This window comes from Thamnophis sirtalis, unplaced genomic scaffold, assembly GCF_051295495.1.
Source record: "Thamnophis sirtalis isolate CommonGarterSnake01/CBP01778 unplaced genomic scaffold, rThaSir2_p1.2 scaffold_9, whole genome shotgun sequence".
Classification (NCBI taxonomy): Eukaryota; Metazoa; Chordata; class Lepidosauria; order Squamata; family Natricidae; genus Thamnophis; species Thamnophis sirtalis.
Window position 1 is genome coordinate 27,895,399 of NW_028261389.1, and position 15,406 is coordinate 27,910,804.

The following is a 15,406-nucleotide window of genomic DNA, read 5'->3' on the forward strand; positions in this document are numbered from 1 at the left end:
CTCAGAAGTAAACCTCTACATATTCAAAATTATCTACTGTTTTCAGGGCCACAGTCTTAAATATAATAGAAAGGGATAAGAAATGAAAAACATATGTCATTCCAACTGTTCTGTTGATAGACATAACATCAAATAGTGTCCAGGATCATATCTATTCATATTTTATAACCTACCTTTCTTCCATATATATTGGTTTCAATGGAGCTTCTCCATATAGCTAGTGGTAAAACACGAAAAATTGCCCTCCCTATTAATTACCAATTATGCTGTATGAATTTTTCATAACGTATAGTCAGGGTTAGGCAGGCTCTGGGTTCGTTTTGTTAAAAACAATCATCTTCAGGGCCATGAAGCTGAAGTGTCTCAGTTGTAGTTCCCATCTAAGAAAGCCATTAACACCAGACTAAGCAGGTCCTGGGAACGACTGATATAAGTCCCCCTTTGACGGATTATGTTTTGTTATTTTGAATATTGACTGGGTGCAACACCTTTTAATTGATTGTGATTTTAACTGAATTTTAATGGTTATCCTGAGTTATTCTTATTTTTCATTTTTAACCTTCTTACTGGAAAAGGGGAATATAAGATATCCATAGTCATGTTTTGGAGTGAACCATAAGTCAGAAAGTGTTCATGCTGTTGTAAGAAGCCAAATTAATCTTGAGACAATCTTTATCTTACATGCAATGAATCAAAGAACTGCTATGATTGCCTTTTGCAGAAAAGTAGTGATTGTCCTTTTATAATAGCTGCACATGCAAGTAACACATCTTCAACTGAAGGATGAAGCATCCAATATATTTTATCCATGTGATTTCTGCTATATGCCATGTTCTTGGTAGCTTGCCCAAAACCACAAGATACTCCAGTTTTACACAGAGTCTTATCTATAATTGGCCTATATTCATCGTTAGCTCTATTTGTTCTGGGCTGTATTCTCTTTTGACACAAATACAGTACAGCCCCTCCCCCTTGAATAAACACCTTTGCACATTCAAGGACAAAGTAGAAATGAAATGGATCACAACTTAACCCGCTGGGATTTGCAGTTTTACAGCTTGTCCCCTTATGATGCTGACAGTATTCTCACTTTACTTCAATAGCAACAGAAGGAGATGGACTAAAAGGAGGTAAAAGGGACCTAGAAGGGGTAAATACAGAGCTGAGAGTAATACTGTATACTAGAAGCATTATATAAAGGAACAGAAGTGACATACTGTACATTAGTACAGAGGAAGAGAAACCAGGAAGAATGACAAAATAATACTAATAAATTAACACAAAAAGAAAAAAGAAAACATTTTCACAATGTTCCTCTGAATGAAACATTTAAAAGTAACCAGTATGAACTGCAGTTTGAAATGCACAGGCAATAAGCATATCAGTAGTATTGTTCATTCAGATGCATAAGCCAGTGCAATCAAGTGATTGAAATATTGGACTGGAACCAGAGAAACCTAGAATCATGTCCCAATTAACACGAGATCTTTCAGTAGTTTTGTGACTATCACTTTTAGTACAATTCACTTCCTAAAGTTCCTGTTCTGAGATAAAAGTAGGGAACTTCGTGTATAAGCTACCTTGGGTTCTCATGTCATGGATTTTTAAAAAATAGTGAAATAAAGCACATTTAAAACCAAGTTGGAGCTGCTTCTGTAAAGCTGATAAAAGGAATTCCATATTTTAGATGAAGACAGGAATTGTTGTGTAAATAGTGCAGATGGACTTTTCAGTATGTTAAAATGAGAGAGGGGGATGTAGAATTCTGATAGCAAAATTTTTTGGGTCAGCTTTGAAAAAAAATGCATTCAGGCTGCAGGAATAACACCATATATCAACACATCATAACCAATTACAAAGTGCTGTCTAATTTGTTCAGAATGCCAACATTTCTGCCACAGAGTCTCTTTGACTGCTGTAACTTGCATACAGACCAACTAATATGGATTTGATGGAAATATTTCTCCCTGAAATTGCCATTACTCATCAATTATTTGTATGACCAAACTGATATGACATCTATAAAATTAAAAAGAGGAACCTTAATTACTTTTACCCTTTTAAACTACAGCTGAGTTAATGTGTCTCCTCTATACAGTTGAGTGGCATATTAAGATACACAAGCATGAAAAGCAAACTTGAGTAAACGAGGACGGATCATGTGGATTTACAAAAGCAAGCAGAACTGCTTTGTCAAAAAAGACTTAATAGCACACTACACACATACACTATCTTCAAAGAAAATAATCGAAAAGATAAATGAGCTTATGAAACATAATCCTAGCTAGACTTCAGTTTCTAAGACATTAGTTGCTAAGAAATGCACCATAAAGCTAAATTTCATTACAAACAACATTAGCTAAAACAAACTCTACTAGTTAGAGATCAGTATTTATTCATAAGCAACAAGACAACATCCCCTTAAAGACAAACCATTTTTAGCTTCTGCTAGTTCCTATAGTTTGATTGATATTAAAACTAAGTTTCATGGAATCTAAACCTGGTTAACAATTAAATTTTAAGTAAAAATGAATTATCACACTATGCATAAGTGTCCATATTTAAGGAAATGACTGGTTTTGTGGAGAGTTAATATAAACATGAGATATATCACAGATATAAGTATGTATATTCCCTACATATTTGCATTTGCAGAGGAATAAAAAGCAATGCTGTTTCAGGTAATCCTCAACTTATGACCACACTTAAGCCTCAATTTTCCTTTGCTAAGCAGGACAATTGTTAAGTGAGTTTCATCCTGCTATACAACGTTACCAGTCATTAAGCAAATCACTGCAGTTCCTTTGGCTATCAGTTCCTCATGCTATATAAAATCATGTTAGGACATCTGTATACATGTCCTAACAGATCTGTCAATAGGCATCATCTGATGCATTAAATTGATGTATTAACAGCTTGAGGACTTGTGGTGAAGCCTCAGTTCCAATTCCAACACCTTCTCTTGGCTCCTTGGCAGGTGGTGTTTAAGAAGCTATGAAGCTCACCCATTTCATCCTGCTCCTTCATGGAAACTGAGATCTTAAGGAGGAAAGAATATCTTTCAATGTTAGTCAGCTGTCAGCAATCAAACTAACTGTTGGATCTGCTTTTACTTCATCAGCCATATAGTCCATCCAAACATGCTCATTCCTGTTAATGAAGTTCCAATTGCTTGGGAAGATGGTGAGGTCCCCAAATTATGGTGAAAACATGTTAACAGAAGGGGCCCTGCTGATACCACCCAATGCTTGATAATAACTTCCTGTTTACCTGTGCATTAAAGCCACATCTCTGGAGGCTTTCTTGGTGGTACCCTTACTTCAGAAGAATGTGAGAATTATCACTGATATTACAGCCACAAGAACCATTTGCACAAAATATCCTCATATAATACAGAAATTCCGAAAAGACCTGCTGTCTGGGTCATGTAGTAGTTGACCCAGATATACTGTCCATTTTGCCATTACAGCTCATGCTCCAATTTTAGTTTTCCAATCTGACATCATCAAGATTTCTTTTTTAGTGTGTTGTGACAAGTTTGCTTTTGCAATTGTTAACAAATATCTTAGCAAGCTGTGATTTTTGTTTGTTTGTTTCTGGAATCATACCTAATAAAAAAAACATGGCTGCAGTTTGAAATGTATTGTTTGGAATCATTTGAATATGCTGATTATTTCTTTAGGGTACCTTTGAGGTTTTTAACCACCACATGTGGTAGAATTGTTCTTGCTTTGTAATGGCATTTCCAACCATCAGTCTTGATTCAATACTGTTCCTATTTCCTCATTGCTAGAAGGACAGATGAAGTCATTTTGTCAGCAACTACCAACTCCACGTATCCCTGTCTTCTAATATCTCAATATCTTTAAATGATCTGGTTATTTAATCTTTTACTACATCTGCATGTAGCCTATCATCCTGCCTTCGTACCACAGTTCTTGTCTCCTGATCTTCCCCAAATCTTGCCTTCCTACAGCCCATCTTGTTGCATCTCAAATATTTCCAAGCACTTGTTCTCCGATATGGCAGCAATTTTTTTTTGTTGCTGACCGCTGCATTGCTAGGAGACAAACACATGCCTGGCCTTGTGCAGGCCAGTTTCCGCCTGAGTGCCCCAAGTCACATATCTCCAGCATCATCTCCAGCACTGAAGAGCAGATGGTAAAATAAATGAAAGCAGTCTTGCTAGGAGAATGAAGGGGATGTCTGCTTAGGATAACCCTAATTCAAATATATTTTAACTCATATTAATACTCTTGATTATCACATTTCAATCCTTTCCTAGGACTGTGAAGTAAATAATAATTTTGGTGTCAGTATCAACTGGAACATACCATTGGCTGGAGAAATCCTAAACTCTATCTAGGATTTTATATAAAAATATTCTTGGTCAGCTAAAAACAGGACAACATTTAGAGATGATGGGCTTTATGAACAGGGTAAAAGACTCATGCCCAGTGCTAAAATTTGTAATATTTTCCAAAAAGATGACATTTATAAGTAATAAACCAGACCCAGTAAAAAATTAGTACAATTTTTGCTTGGTGAAGAAAAACAAGTTTATCGAAAGTAGCCTGCTCCCATGAAGTCTTCTTTAACTATGTGCTCTCTATCCCTTCTCTTCTGCTAGCTGTCACTTCTGTTTAGCCATTTTTCCTATCCGTAAGGAATGAAAGCCACACCATATGTAGTGTAGTATGAAGATAATGTTAAAGGAGCATTGCAAGAATGATTACATAAACAGCAACGAGAGAGAAGGGGGGAAGGGAGGGAGGGAGGGAGGGAGGGAGAGAGAGAGTGAAAAAAAGTAAATTCAAGAATATCTCATTTTGATTCTCTTTGATGCAAAAGGGAACAATATTGAGTTATTATATCCTAAAAAAAGGAAGGGTTAGGGATTATGATTTTAATCTTAAAAATTGTCAAAATTACTGCTATATTCTGTTCAGTACTAGGCTGAATTCAAGCACTATCAACTATCAACAGCAGTGGCAGCTGTTGTGGTTCAATTCTTGCCTAAGAAAACCATTCTTAGATCTCCAACCATGATAATATAGAGAATAGAAAGAGTTTTGTTTAGACTCACCTTGTGTATGTAACACTCTCCCACTAAAGCAGAGTTTAATCTGCCCCTTTGACACAATCATACATTTGTTTATATTTAAGAGCTGTGTGTCAGTCTCACAGAAGAAGTCTGTGCAATAAAATATTGAAATCAGTATATAAAATTTAAGAGGCAAGGAATGCTAGAAATTAATCAAAAAGTGGGCGGGCTTATTAGCCATAAACAAAATTTGGAATAGAAATGTAAAGACTTTTATTGCTGCATCATTTACTTGTTAATTGTTCCTACAAAATACAAACATTTTAAAGAAAAGTTTTTAAAGAATGGTGGCTAAAAAAAGTATGTTCACATATTGATGTGAATCTTGGTAGAGTCTAGGTTACATACAGATGTTATATTTCAAGTTACAAATATTTATGTTTTTCCTATGTTAGATTATGGATTGGCTTTTCTTAATGTCAATCCAGAACCAAGTATGAAGTTGGACTGGGCTGTCTCCATTATGACATGAAATAAGCCATTTCAGGCGTAGATTGCTCTGTCAATCATATTGTGTTATTTCTGCCATTAACTACATGCAATGTTCCATGTGGCCTCTGAGCTCATTTTGCAATCACAATCAATGGTTATCAATGGCTTGGATTTAATTCATATACATTTTACTATACGAGTGGGCATAATAGATCAATTCTAAGAAATGATCTGCCAGTTTTTTAAAAAAAACTTGCATGGATTTTTAAAAGCACAAATTCATCAAATCCACCAAAGATTCCATGCCTGCCTACTTGCTTGCTGACCTGAACTTGACCATTGTTCCTTTAGTCCTTGGAAAAGCAGTATCGTCAAACGAACATCACACACAATCGCACCTTTTTTCATTTACGCTGCCATCTGACAAGTACAAATAGGACAGTAGCTCACAAAGGTTAAGAAAACTTTATATCTGAATAACCCAAATATAAATAAATCTTCTTTCAGGATCATCATAACAAGACCATGAATGGAAAATCTTTCACAATTCTAACTTCCAATGCAGGACTGGAAATATAGTATTTGCCAAACTGCCCAACACTCTCAATTTGCAATTTTCTCTAACAATTATTTCAGCTTAAAGTGCACTTAGAATATGAAAGTCAACAATGGTAGGAATAAGAGGAATGCAATATCCTCTTGGAGTTACCCAAACATAGCTAACTGTATATACTGAAATAATTAATGTATTCGTTACCTGTTGATGTCTCCTAAGCATCCAGCAACATGTAGCAATGTTAATATTAATAAGTATGTGTGTGGGATACAGCAGGGTACAGCTGGGCTGTGCAAAGCACTTCGTGAAATAACCAAGGCGTGCCATCAACCCTATTGCTCAAGTGTCAAGAAAGCTGTATCTTTCAAAGGCTTTGTGCAGCAATTTCAACGGTAATTTAAAATTGCTGTGTGTCTAAACATACAGATTCAGGTGGTCAGGAAAGGTGCACAGCCCTAGGGTAGAGTTACCAGATTTAAATCTGAAAGATACATTTAATTAAATATTGATACACTCAGAATAGTGTAGCTTGTGACCTAACTATTCAACTCAAACTTGTTGAAAAACGTTTGATATGGTCTTTAAATTGCAGATTTTGCTTTCTTAATGAGCCAGATGACCTTTTGCAAAGAGCACTGAGCAAGAAGAAAAAAAGAAAGAAAGAAAGAAAGCTATTTCAAGAAGAGCAACAGTTTTGGAAAGCAACTCAAGTAAATTAGAAGCAAGGAAACTTAGGCAGAAGGATCCATTTCTTGCAACAGAATAAAATGTTTTCCCCTCTGGTAGCATTGAAGACCTGATAGTTTGAAATCCTACCCTTTTCATATAATTCAAATTTACCCAAGCAATGCACCAACCTCATTTTTGGTTCACTCATTTTGTATGTAGTAAGATACCAAATTCAGTATCTGTGGATTTCTATCATTTTTGTGTGAAATTAAATCTATGATGGATTTCTGTTCCATTTCTAGCTGGCAGAATCATTATTGAAAGGCTTTTAAAAAACAACAACAATAGGATCTTTCAGAACTATATGTCATGACCTGCTCTGAGCCCCCAGCTCATTATGACAAGTCTTTCAGTATAATTTTCAGTTCAAAATACAATCACTCTTTATTATTCCCAGCAGATTCTTTGTATACCATTATGGTGATGTTAAAAAGTCCACCAGTTAGTGTTTCATGATATGAACAATATTAGTAAGATATGAAAAAAACCTGGCAAATTGATCTACTAACCTGCAATGTTTTTAGAATATAGAATTAAGAATGACATTGTGGAAAGTGGCATTTCAACCTTTTTCCTCCATTAAAATAATTGGTACCCCTGCAGTTACAAAAGGCAACAAAAAAGGCCTATAACAATGGTTTAGTTACTAACATTCAAATAGAACTCCAGCAAATGATATTTCGAGATGGCAGAAAAAAGTTGCAGAAAAGATTCTTAAGGATTATGAATTTCTACCTTTAGAAAACTAAAGTTGAAATATATCTTTTATATTGATTTCTGAATAACAATTTCTTGATATAACTCAATTGTAAGAAACAGATTGTCCGGGTTGTTGAAATGTCCAGAGTAATGGCATGTTTATTAATTTTTGATAGATTTCTCCTTGATAGATTTGTCAAATATTTCAAAGTATTTAAACTCTGAATACATGCAAAAATGAGAATCAAAAACAATGTTTCTTGTAAAAAGATCCATCACAGGAAAAACAATAAGCAGATGAGATCTGAAATAATAATTGAAGAATTATAATTCTCAATGACCATTCAACAAAAACCTACTTTCCATTTTCATATGATTTTGCCTGTTAGTCAGTATGTTTTATTTTAAAATTCACCATATTGTACTTAAGGACCCCTCATACCAATGAATGAAAAATTTCTACTTTCTCTTTGTACAATCGGTGGAAAGAATTTGCCACAATGTGAAAAGGAGCTTCAAAATTTTCCATCTCTTTCTGTAAAGAGAAAAAGAAACAATTACAAATGGATGAATAGAATTATTTCATCAAGCTACTGCATAAATCAACCAAAGTAATCCAGCCTTTCCTCAAAATGAAAATAAATGCATTTAGATAGATCCAGTAAAGTAAAGCTACTCACTACTGATATTTCACAGTATTCCAGGCCATTTGCTTCTGCCCACTGTTGTGCTTGTTTGCGCTCTACAACTCTCCTATCACTTAAATCAATCTTATTGCCCACCAGGACACCTAAAAAAAAAGAAAAAGAAAAGAAAATATTGGATTGTTACAGATAAGCAAGCTAACAAGAGTTGTCTGACATTTATCAAGAGAAAAGGATCACAAAGGAATAAGCTAGAATATAAATTTAACAATTCTGCAATGCATGTCTGAGTAAACTGAAGAAAGCAATTGTTTGGCATTAAGGTTCTGTTTTCCAGCATATTTGAGGAGTATGAGATGTAGAAACAAAATATATATGCATGTATGCAAATTTATAATATATATACATTTTATATATATTAAAATTTTCTACCTGGAGTATGAATGCCTGATGTTTGGATTCTCAGCTTTTCTAGCCACTTAGCAGAGTTATTGAAAGATTGCTCATTGGTGACATCGTACACAATGCACAGGGTATTGGGCTGTTCCCACTATATAGTAAAAGGAAAACACTATAAATTATGCTGAAATAAATCATCCATATCCTGTATGAAAAATGACAAAATATTGTTGTAGAAGAAGCATAATAAAATCCAGTTTAAAATAGTCTTTTTTTTTTTTTTACAAAAATCCAGAATCCATTCCATTTGGAAATATCATTTATTTAATAAAAGGGAACATGTATCCAAAAATGTAGGAATGAACAAAACAACATTTAATAAGAGTTCATTTGTTTTAAAGTCTGGAATATCAACCATGTTCAAGGAAACAAAGTGATTTGATTCAAGATAGAAATAACTTAAGAGGAAGAGAAATGATGCCTTTAATTGCAATTAAACTTTCTACTTTTTAAAAAAATTAGAGACATTGTTAAGTAAATGTGGGTTACCTTTACTCTTTGAATTATCAATTAAGAAAAACAAATTAAAACAGTTACAGCTACTTCTGTGTTTTAAACTTGCAAAACAAGAATACATATTCAAGATCTCTGAACAATTAAGATATAGAAAATAACACAACTGAACTTTCTAGCACAAGTATCAGACCAGCTACCACTGCATGGAGACGTATAGCATGTTTTCTTCTAAACAGGTATATTTGCTCTCTAGGACACCTCCAAATGATGGGTTATGGTTTTCTTCCACAAAGCTGCACCCCTTAAAACAATCCATCTCTGCCCTTTTTTTTTCTACACAGACAGAGGAAAGGAGTGAAATGTATTCAGGTAAGAAACTCAGCAAATAAGGCAGTTTTAAGCAGCCAGTTTTATTCTTTGACATTTTTTATACTGGGAAAGGCAACACATGAACAAAGGCTTGGGAACTGCCTAGTGAGGAACTGGTATTGCTTTCCGGGAGCTTTCTGGTTTCATAGGTCAGATGGGAGTCCTGATGGGCCAAACCCCACCCCCCTAGACACAGAATTTCTTAGTTTATCTAATTTCTTTGGTAATGGACTTGAACTTTGGTAATCTTGCATTTGAGCCACTGCAGTGTGTGCTCTATCTGGGGTTGTTCTTAAAGACCATTTGGAAGCTTCAACTGTCTTCCATGTAGAATTGAAGGTGCTGGTTATCACTTATAAGGACCTTCATGGCATAGAGACTAGATATTTTAGGAACTATTTGCTGATCTGGCATACTCAAGAGTCTACTAAGCAATTCCACCCTAATGGAACTCTGAAAATAGAGCCTCTTTGTGACAGTGGCTGTGCTCTGAAATGACATTCCCCCTAGAGAGTCATATGTCTGTTTCCCCAACCTTGTTTAGACAAGCCCTTAAGATCAAGCTTTTTCCCTTGGCCTTGGGGTAGAGTAGGTGCACCTCCTGCTAGATTGTCTGATTTGTGAGATGGTACTTATTTTCTCCCGACATTTTTCTATTTTGTGAAAAAAATTGTTCTATATCTTCTATATTGTACAGTCTCAAAAATTAAGTGATATATACTATAACTGACATATACTATAACTGAAATAAAACAAATACAATAGAAACATTTTAAAATAAGAATCATAGCATCCAAGTAAACAGCAGATATTTCAGGAGAAAAGACAGGTAAATAAAGATTTTTACACTTGCCAATTTATCTAGTATTTCAGAAAAGAGTTCTTTGCCTGCTGAATCAAAGAGGAAGAATTCCTGAAAAGAGAACAAATATATTGTTTAATTAAAAAATATTCCATAGTTCAGAACAGCTTCTGAATTTTAGAATTTTCAGCCACAGCTGTGGGGAAATGTCTCTTTCCGCAAGCAGCTAATCAGCTTGCAGCATAAAAGATACATGTAATTTATTGAGTTAAATCATAAATTCACACTCCATAGACAGAATAGCTCCAGGCCATACCTAAGTTGCAAAGATGCCATTCTCGCATGCCCCCTCTTCCCTCAAGAGCTAGCCTGTGGTGCTGAGTCACCACAATACACAGCTGCAATGGAGTGAGTTCAAGGAATGGTCCATAGATCTTGAACAACTTTTCTTTACATAAACCAATAGGTCCAGTTATTATTCCCAGTTAACTTAATGCATACTGTAATGAAAATAGCAATTTAACAGTTACATATTTCTGGTGCAAAAATACAAGACTTTCAATGACTATGAGATCTTAAAATAAATTTGGCACAAAAGATGTAAAAAAAATTCACATAGGTTGTGTTGTGAATATATTCATGCATTCTCCTCTTACTGGGTTTTCTGATGACACAAAAACCACCTTTAAAACATTTGGCTCAAACAAATATATACAAAAGCCAAAATACTTCTAACAAAAATACTATGTTGAATATTCCATGCAAATTGAGATAGTTATAATATTTATTAAGCTTACATAATGCAATTTGTATTTAAAAAAGACTGGAGAAGGCAAATATACAGATAGCCCTCAACTGAGCCACAAATGAGACCAAAATGTATGTTAAGTGAGAAATTTGTTAAGTGAGTTTTGCCTCATTTTACGACTTTTCTTGCCACTTTTCTTAAGCGAATCACTGCAGTTGTTAAATTAGCATGGTTGTTAAGTGAATCTGGTTTTCCCATTGATTTTGCTCGTCAGAAGGTTGCAAAAGGGGATCACGTGGCCTTGGGATACAGCAACCATCATAAACACAAGTCAGTTGCCCAGCATCTCTATTTTATTCATGTGACTGTGGGGATGCGTAATGGTCGTAAGTGTGAAAAATAGTGATAAGTCACTTTTTTCAGTGCCATTGTAACTTCAAATGGTCACTTAAAAATTGTTGTAAGTCGAGGACTACCTCTATAGCATCAAAAAATGAAGTAAGTAATTTGCACAACTGGATTATTGTAATCGCAATAATAATTATATTCCTTTGTACCCTGGAATTGCCCCTGAAGACCATTTGGAAGCTAAAGTTGATACAAAATGAAGAACTGCAAACATTAATGGATGCCTCTCAGGATACCCACCACCATTGCTATTATGGTGATTGGTTGCCAATAGATTTCAGGTGCAATTTAATATGCTGGTTATTACCTATAAAGCCTTTAATAGCTTAGGGCCTCGATATCTTAGGGCCTGCCTATCTCCAATTTTTTGGGACCACCAATATGTTCTGGCAGAGTGGGTATGCTCCAGATCTTTATTAAAAGGTGTTGTTTTATAGGACTAAGAAGTGTGCCTTCCTTCTTATCGCTCTATTCTCTAGACAGCATCTTTCCAGAAGTATAGACATCTCCCTCTCTCCTGGAGATATGAAACACCTTTAAGACTTGGCTTTGGCCATTATTTTAGGATGATGTGTTTGTGAGCCTGTTTTGGTTCGATTTGTTATTGTTATGATTGCCTTAGTTTGTGGTCCCTATGGTACTTTGTATTTTTAACTGCTGTTACTGTTTTGGTATTTATAAGTCACCCAGAGTTCATGGGAGTTTATTGAAATTTATAATTTCAAATTTCAATAAATTTGAAATAACAATGCAATTAATTTTGACTTTTTCTATTTTTTTAATCTGGGAGAAATTCAGATTAAAAGATTCATAGACAATGAAGGGTCATTCTACAAAGCCAATATTAAAGTTCCACATGCAGCTGAACACAAATAGCTAAAAGTAACAAAACACAAATAATATTTCTGAGAAAACTGTCTGTTCAAGGAGTTTTAATATATATATATATATATCATAGCCAATCTTACCACGCTATCATTTGTTCCTGGAATAGGTACTGTCTTCACCAATAGTTCCACTCCCACTGTCTTAACGATCAGAACATGGAAAATATATCAATAATAAAATCAGTTTATTTTACAACTTGTTAGGTCTCTCAAGTGACCCTTTACAATACCCAGTGCTAGATATTTTTCAGTCAGAGAAACTCATATTTAATTCTAAAATCTTGGCTGAAAAAACAAAATTAGGCTGAAAAAATGATTTATTCATTTAATTTAAATATCTTCTTTACTAAAAGCCTTTAAAGTTAATTCTATATTACTTGAGTATGGGTATAAAGTATACAGATCAGATCGGCATTATATTTGCCAGATCCAGTTGAGCTTCTATATAAACAGGCCTCTGTAGGGATGCCCATTCTCTGTGTGTGTGTGTGTGTTTGTGTGTATGTGTAAAAATGGAACTGAATAGTTTTCCCACCTGAAAATAACTGGGTATAAACTGATTCTAGCATTTTTAAAAAATTGTTCTAATATTGATTTTAAGGATCATAATTAATACTTAGTTCCTCAGTATCTCTCAGTCTATCATAAGGCTCACCAAAGTATAGTTTTTCTGAAAATGAGCCCCATCATTGCAGAACATCTGGACCAAAGCAGTCTTCCCCACAGTTGAATCACCTGCATCACAAATGGATGAAAAAGCTCTTTGATTAAGCCATTTCTACTTAAGAAATCATGAGTTATCTTCCATTTTATTATTATTGTCTATGTTAAACAAGCCTATATTTATATTAGGCTTTCCACAGAAAAGGAAACCCATAGAAATTCAAGGATGAATCAAGGGTATAATACCCTCCAGGTTTCCTGGCTGATTTGAATTTAATTTAGTTTTTTAAAAAAGAAGCTTGATGTTAAATAGTTAGCAGGCATGCTACAGAATGAAGCACCAACCTCCAGTATCCTCTTTAATATCAGTATGTGGGACAAATTCCATGCTTGAAATAATTAGGAACAAAATTAAACAATAAAGCTCCCATTAGAATACTATTTTAATCTATGATGACTTGACAGTAGTTGTAATCATCAAATACCTCAGAACTGATACTATGAAGCTGAAAATGGGCAAAAAAGGGCACAAATAATAAAAAGAGGTGCTTAGCAGTGTTTTTTAGGGTGGCAGTTTTTTCTAGTGATTTTAAAAAAAAATGCCAATGACCTCGTGGCCTGTATGTGGTACAGACCTTACTTAGAACAGATATACATCCCACAATTTGGGGTTGAGGTATTTTTCTTATATAATTGCCTATGTCATACTACAGACATTTACCCAGCTACCCTTACCACCTTTCTCCACCATTAACACACCCTATGTCTGTCTTAATTTACTGTTCTAATTCACCCTGATTCTCATCACCCACTGCAGTGCAAACCCTGTGCCAATGCAGTGTAGATCTTGGCAATGTATATATTTTGATAGGTTTTGAGAGAAACTAATAGAAACCAGGAAAAAAAAGTCTTTATTGGTGTTCTGGGAATTATTTTTCAGCTAACAGGTTCTGCAGCCTTAAGTTTGAAAAACCTTGGATTTAGAGACATCTAAAAGACACTCAAACTAACAGACATGTAGGGAAAGAACACTGTCCTACAAAGGTAAGGAAATTATGTGTGCTCCATCCACCTGCCTTGCAAGTAATCCTTACTGGTTAAAATTTTTAGCACAACAGTAGAACACATGACTTGCGTGAAGGAAATCTCAAAAGTTTCAGAGTGCTGGCATCCTTAGGTTTAAGACTGGAAAAACTCCAGCCTGAATTGTTTCAAAGTAGCAACTAGCAAACGATTGGATCCACAATTCCCCTGAGTAAGACTAAGCAAAGTGTTAATAGTTTACTGAATATACCAGTACTGACACTAAGCCAAAGGAGCCAATCTTATCACTCGGCTGCTCAATTTAAGTGTTAGGAGGAATCTCAGCCTACTGTGAATCAAGCAGAATCCTCATTTCCAAATTACCCAATTCATTTTAAGTGCAATGTTTAAGATAGGAAACCGCTGGGAAGTAACTGAGTTTCCTGACCCAAGTCTTGATTTAGGATTATCCAGGCCTTATTTAAAAGATGATGATGATACAACTGAAAACCGTGGTGGCCAGTTTAGGGACTCACCCGCCACGATGCATTTGGCCGCCAGTTTCACCATGACCTGTATTGATCTTCACCATAAAAATGGGCCTTCGGGGAAGCTGGAGGAAGAGACGTGCATTTACAAGGACTGAGATTTTGAAAATTAAATGGACTCCCGAGACATCACGCACTCATGGAAATCCGGGGGGGGGGGGGTTTGATGTAGGGAAGAGAGAGAGAGAGTGTGAGTCCCTCTGGAGATCCTGCTAGAAAAAAAGGCTGTTATGAGTTCCACTGTGGAGGACACAAAAACCGCCTTTTCCTCTCAGTCGCAGGGAAACACAAGCCGAAGCTCTCTTAGCAACAGCACACGAAGGACCCCGCTACCCTTCCGTTCATTCGCCGATGCCTTCCATCGGAGGATTCCAAATAGCAAAAGGCGATTGGTTAAGCGCTTCGCCAGACCGTTTCCATTGGCTGTCACTTTCATGTTTTCCCGCCTTTGGGCCAAGAGGGCCGTCCATGGCTTCGGTGCATTGGTTTTCAGCATATGCCGCTCAAAACAAAATCAGTTTGTGATTGATAAGGTCGATGGTCAATCTCTTCTCCAGCGGCGTGACGCCGTCCTGCCCCCTCCGACTCTCAGGCAAAAGGATGATGTCATTCAAAGCTACAATCTTAGCGTGCGTTGGCCTTAGCGTTTTAGTTCTACCCGGTAATTTATGATACCCCTAAGAGAGTATTTTATGATTGGTTAAAATGCAGATGGATTGTACCATTTGGATAAAAAGAGTGTTTTGCTTGTTTATCAATCTTTAAATAAAAGTTTGTTGTGATTGATGAGAGAACCATTTGCATATTTAGTTGTGCTTTCTCTGGAGTGTCCAGGTAGGCCACAAAGCGATGGAGAATAGAATGAACCGTCGCTTTCAT

General features: G+C 35.6%; 1 protein-coding gene across 2 annotated transcripts; it reads right to left on the minus strand.

Annotated features, from left to right (window-relative positions):
* Positions 1 to 7,650: 7,650 nt before the first annotated feature.
* On the minus strand, positions 7,651 to 14,890 carry IFT27 (intraflagellar transport 27). Of its 2 annotated transcripts, XM_014072633.2 has the most exons (7): positions 14,516 to 14,885; positions 12,949 to 13,028; positions 12,375 to 12,434; positions 10,302 to 10,361; positions 8,597 to 8,714; positions 8,201 to 8,310; positions 7,651 to 8,055 (listed from the first exon to the last, which is right to left on the minus strand). In XM_014072633.2, exons 1-7 carry the CDS (start codon positions 14,547 to 14,549, stop codon positions 7,957 to 7,959), a joined length of 561 nt encoding a protein of 186 aa, XP_013928108.1. In that variant the 5' UTR covers positions 14,550 to 14,885; the 3' UTR covers positions 7,651 to 7,956. The 2 variants fall into 2 exon arrangements, with proteins under 2 accessions (XP_013928108.1, XP_087579271.1); XM_087723145.1 differs by lacking the exon at positions 12,375 to 12,434 and having other exon boundaries at positions 14,516 to 14,890.
* Between the last annotated feature and the right edge of the window lie 516 nt (positions 14,891 to 15,406).

Excerpts from the sequence above, each read along its gene's own strand:
- IFT27 (XM_014072633.2), bottom strand. The coding sequence starts at position 14,549 with ATGGTGAAACTGGCGGCCAAATGCATCGTGGCGG. Across the intron at positions 13,029-14,515 it reads GGCCAAATGCATCGTGGCGG|GTGATTCAACTGTGGGGAAG; the intron begins GTGAGTCCCTAA and ends TTTGTGATGCAG. Across the intron at positions 12,435-12,948 it reads TTCAGAAAAACTATACTTTG|ACAGTGGGAGTGGAACTATT; the intron begins GTGAGCCTTATG and ends CTGATCGTTAAG.